This window comes from Asparagus officinalis, chromosome 8 (assembly GCF_001876935.1).
Source record: "Asparagus officinalis chromosome 8, Aspof.V1, whole genome shotgun sequence".
Taxonomy (NCBI): Eukaryota; Viridiplantae; Streptophyta; class Magnoliopsida; order Asparagales; family Asparagaceae; genus Asparagus; species Asparagus officinalis.
The window spans coordinates 128,588,330-128,592,262 of NC_033801.1; the positions used below are offsets into that span (position 1 = coordinate 128,588,330).

The window sequence follows — 3,933 nt, forward strand, 5'->3', positions numbered from 1 at the left end:
GTCGTCGTTCGGTTTGACGAGGTGATAGGCTCCGTTCGAATAGACTGTTTTTTATCACAAATGGACCTTCCCATTTAGATTGGAATTTGCCTTTCTTCTTGGAGATAAGGATCATAGGTTGTCGGGCAGCGAGGACCAGTTCTCCCTTATTGAAAGATCTGTGTTTGACCTTCTTGTCGAAAGTGTAATACCCATGATTTTTCGATATTGATTTAAATTATTTTTTTCTGGTACATTTAAATATTAAATTTATTTTTTAAGAGTATTTATATTTTTCCAATTTTCTAAAATTTTTTATGATTTCAAAATCCAGTTTTATATTATTTTAATAGTTTTACTAATTATAAATTTAATTGTTACAGTGAAAAATTTTAAATTAATATTCGGTTATTTGTTATTGTTATTATTATTATTGTTATTATCATTGTTATTCTTAAATATACTGTATTAATATTTTTAGTCTGCACCCCTTATCCCCCTATTTTATATATATAAACTGTTAGAGCTTTGCTACATGGACCCAAAATATGAGACCAATAAAAGGGACAAGTGATGTGTGCCCCTCCTATTGGATAATGAGTTGGTCATCATTAATGATGGCCAACTCATTATCCAATAGGATGGGGACACCTCACTTGTCCCCCCCTATTGGTCCCATATTTTGGGTCCTTAAAGAATTTTTCAAACTGTTATCTGGCTTTTCCTTCTCTCCAACTCCTTGCAGTATTTTCTCCACAAAAGAATAGGGTCTAACTATTTACACTCCCAAATAATAACTTTTTGTAATTCGGATTTAATTATGTTAATTTCGTTTTTTATAATTAAATAATAGTGTTAGTTTGTTATTTCGGGTTTAAAATTATAGTCTTATTTTGTTAATTCGTATTTAAAGTTAATTCGGATATTAATTATAAAATAATATTGTTATTTTATGTTAATTCGGATTTAATTATGTTAAATTGTAGAATTATGTTAATTTGTATTTAATAAATTCGTTTTAAATATGAAAATGTTAACTATAACTTAACAGAAATGTTATTATTATGATTATAAATGTTATAGTATTATAGTGTTATGTTAATTTAGAGTTAACATAAGTAGTTTTAAATAATACAATTTATTAGTTAAAGGTTATTATTGTAAATTCCGGTGGGTTATAAATTTTTTTTTTTGTTTTATTAACTGATTCCATTTTAATTGTGCATTTTAATTGTAGGATTTGGAACTATATCGTTAATTGATTTTTTATGAAAACTATTAATGATTTTTATTTGTTAAAAATGTTTGAAGTGTTATTAAAAAAATTAATTTTTTTTTAGAACATATATAAATGTTGGTTTAATTTTAATATAATTTGAATTTTTAAAATCGTTAATAAAATTTGTTTAAGTGTTTGAAATGTTTGAAGTGTTAGACTATAATGAAGGATAATAATAAAATTTATTAGAAAATCAAAGTATTGATCTACTCAACAAAATACATCAATTGTTTTTTCGATCCTAATTAATTGTTCTTTCTTCTTCTTGTTGCTGCTCGACGTTCTCCATCTTCATTGTGGAGACGGTTAAAGTGACCGATCGAGAATGCAAATTGTACATCTAAACTATCTGCAGATTTGTCGTGATGGTCGTTCCAGTAAAATGCTATGGGTGGTACCGGATGATCCCCTGGTTTCATATGCAACTGGAAAAAAAATGTACAAATATTAAAGTTATATTCTTATATAAAAAATTAAAGTTAAAATTCAACTTGTTTATATGATCGTCGACTAGTGTAATTTTCTTACCAAAATCCAATGATCATTGCTAAGATGTCCGCACACCACCTTTCGGGTTGGAGGTCCTTGTGTTTCATCTAATATCGCTGGCAGACAAGTATTTCCTCCATGTTCACTGAATGTCATGAAAACAACATTATATGTTGTTGCAATTACGTGACCGCAATCCGGTCCCGCCATCCAGTAATCTTCATCCGCTGGTCCATGGTAGTGAGCAATCGATTGGATGAGATTAGTCACATTAGAACTCCTCGCACTCCTCCCACCTAAGATTCGAGCGTACAAGGCGCTTCTATTCTGTAGATCTGCTACTAAGTCTTGTCTAACTTTAACCCAATCATCTTCTGTTCCGTAAATTGCTAGAGCCACCGTTCTAAATCCACAATTTCCGTCTGCCGCTACATCTGTGCATTGATCTATGTATTGTCTAATGTAGGGCGGGAATTCTCTCCCAAATACAGAATTCTTAAAGATGAACGTGGTGCCTTTGGAAGAAGGGGTTGACATTGGAGGCCTTGAGCACGGAGGATTTGGAGAAGATGGTGATACTGGTGGCCCCGTACGTTGGGATGTGCTCATTGGACTCCCCTGTGATTCAGAGATAGAAGCAACACGTCCAGGGCCCTTTACAAATGCATAGGTTGACAATGTTAAATTGAGAATAATAAATTAGTAACTAATATAAATCATAATTTTCAAATATAGAAATTCATAAGTTATGTAGTATTACCTTTTTGTTTGGAGACTTTTTAAATCCGTACTGTTTCACAACCCTCTCCCACGCCGAAGGTACACGGAGACTAGAGAGCTTTTTACCCTTGGTTTTCTTTTTAGCAGTAGGAGGTGCAGTAATATCAAGGTACACGGAGACTAGAGAGCTTTTTACCCTTGGTTTTCTTTTTAGCAGTAGGAGGTGCAGTAATATCATGGACTTCTTCGAACAACGCCCTCCTCACTGGATTTGGTGGAGTCGGGGATCCATCCGCGGCATCATTAAGAAATATTGGAAACTGAATATCTAACTTTTTCTAATAATCATGTATTTGATCCAATGGAATGCTATACCCATTTATGATGTAGTACTGAAGCTCATGTACGCACGGTAGACCATGAGTTCTCCTTAGGTAGCTACCACACATTGTTGGATCCTGACCCATTTCTTGTAAAACTTGCATTTCTTTCCTTATGAGGCTGAATGCTTTAAACGTGATTGATCTGTTCAGATTAACAAACAACGTATCTCCAAGGGTGTCTGTGTTGGATTGATCTGTTCAGATTAACAAACAACGTATCTCCAAGGGTGTCTGTGTTGGATTTAGTAGCGTTAACTCTCGCTACTTTCTTAATCTCACAGATTTGGCCTTCCATCACCTTGTGAAGTTTCTCCAGTACGGTATCGAATGGGTACTGACCACCATCTAAATGTCGTTTGACGCGATGATGTTCTCCTTCGACCCTGCATTACCAATTAAACTTGAATATTAATTATTAATGTTGACTACATGTAACGATTATTTAGTCACGTAAATCTCACAAGGCTTACCTATTTGTTGTGTAGCTTCCGAAGTGAAAATAATGGTCGATGTAAGCTGACAGGATTTTTTGGGAATGCAGACTAATCCATGTGTCAATGCAGTAGTTCAGCAATGCTCCCCAACTCGAGTAATGTGCTGCCAGACGTCCCCATCTATCATTAAAGTCATCAATGGTCGATGCACTTATCGCCCAATTTCAACGAAATTTAAATCCTTCTGCCGCCTCTTTTAAAAAACCAGGTTGCTGCAGTGCTCGTTGTAGCACGCATTGCTCAATGTGACGGCGACACAAATGATGCCTGGATTCCGGGAAAACATACTTGACAGCATGCATCAAGGCGTAATCTCGGTCTGTTACAATGACATTAGGTGTCACTTGGCTAACGAACAAAGTACGGATAAACTGTAACACAAACCTGCAAAATAATATAACATTAATAATTTTAAATTTAAACGTTTGCATGGAATCTTAACGGGCTCCGAATGCTGATTTTGCACAACTCCATATTTTGGAATCCAAACTTTGCAGAGTTTTGGTGGTTCTTTGACCACTGTTTCTTTGTTTCTTTCTCGTCTTTGTTGTAAGAGAGCACGAGCATGAGCTGCGTTTGCACGACGTTT

At 34.6% G+C, this 3,933-nt stretch overlaps 1 protein-coding gene across 1 annotated transcript; it reads right to left on the reverse strand.

Annotated features, from left to right (window-relative positions):
• Positions 1,504 to 2,356, reverse strand: LOC109821923. The gene is made up of 2 exons (XM_020388080.1): positions 1,787 to 2,356; positions 1,504 to 1,683 (listed from the first exon to the last, which is right to left on the reverse strand). The coding sequence occupies exons 1-2, from the start codon at positions 2,354 to 2,356 to the stop codon at positions 1,504 to 1,506; spliced, it is 750 nt and encodes a 249-aa protein (XP_020243669.1).

Bases quoted from the DNA above. Each gene is read 5' to 3' on its own strand.
- LOC109821923 (XM_020388080.1), bottom strand. From the start codon at position 2,356: ATGAGCACATCCCAACGTACGGGGCCACCAGTATCACCATCTTCTCCA. The intron at 1,684-1,786 runs GTAAGAAAATTA...TTTTTTTTCCAG, and splicing joins GCAATGATCATTGGATTTTG to TTGCATATGAAACCAGGGGA.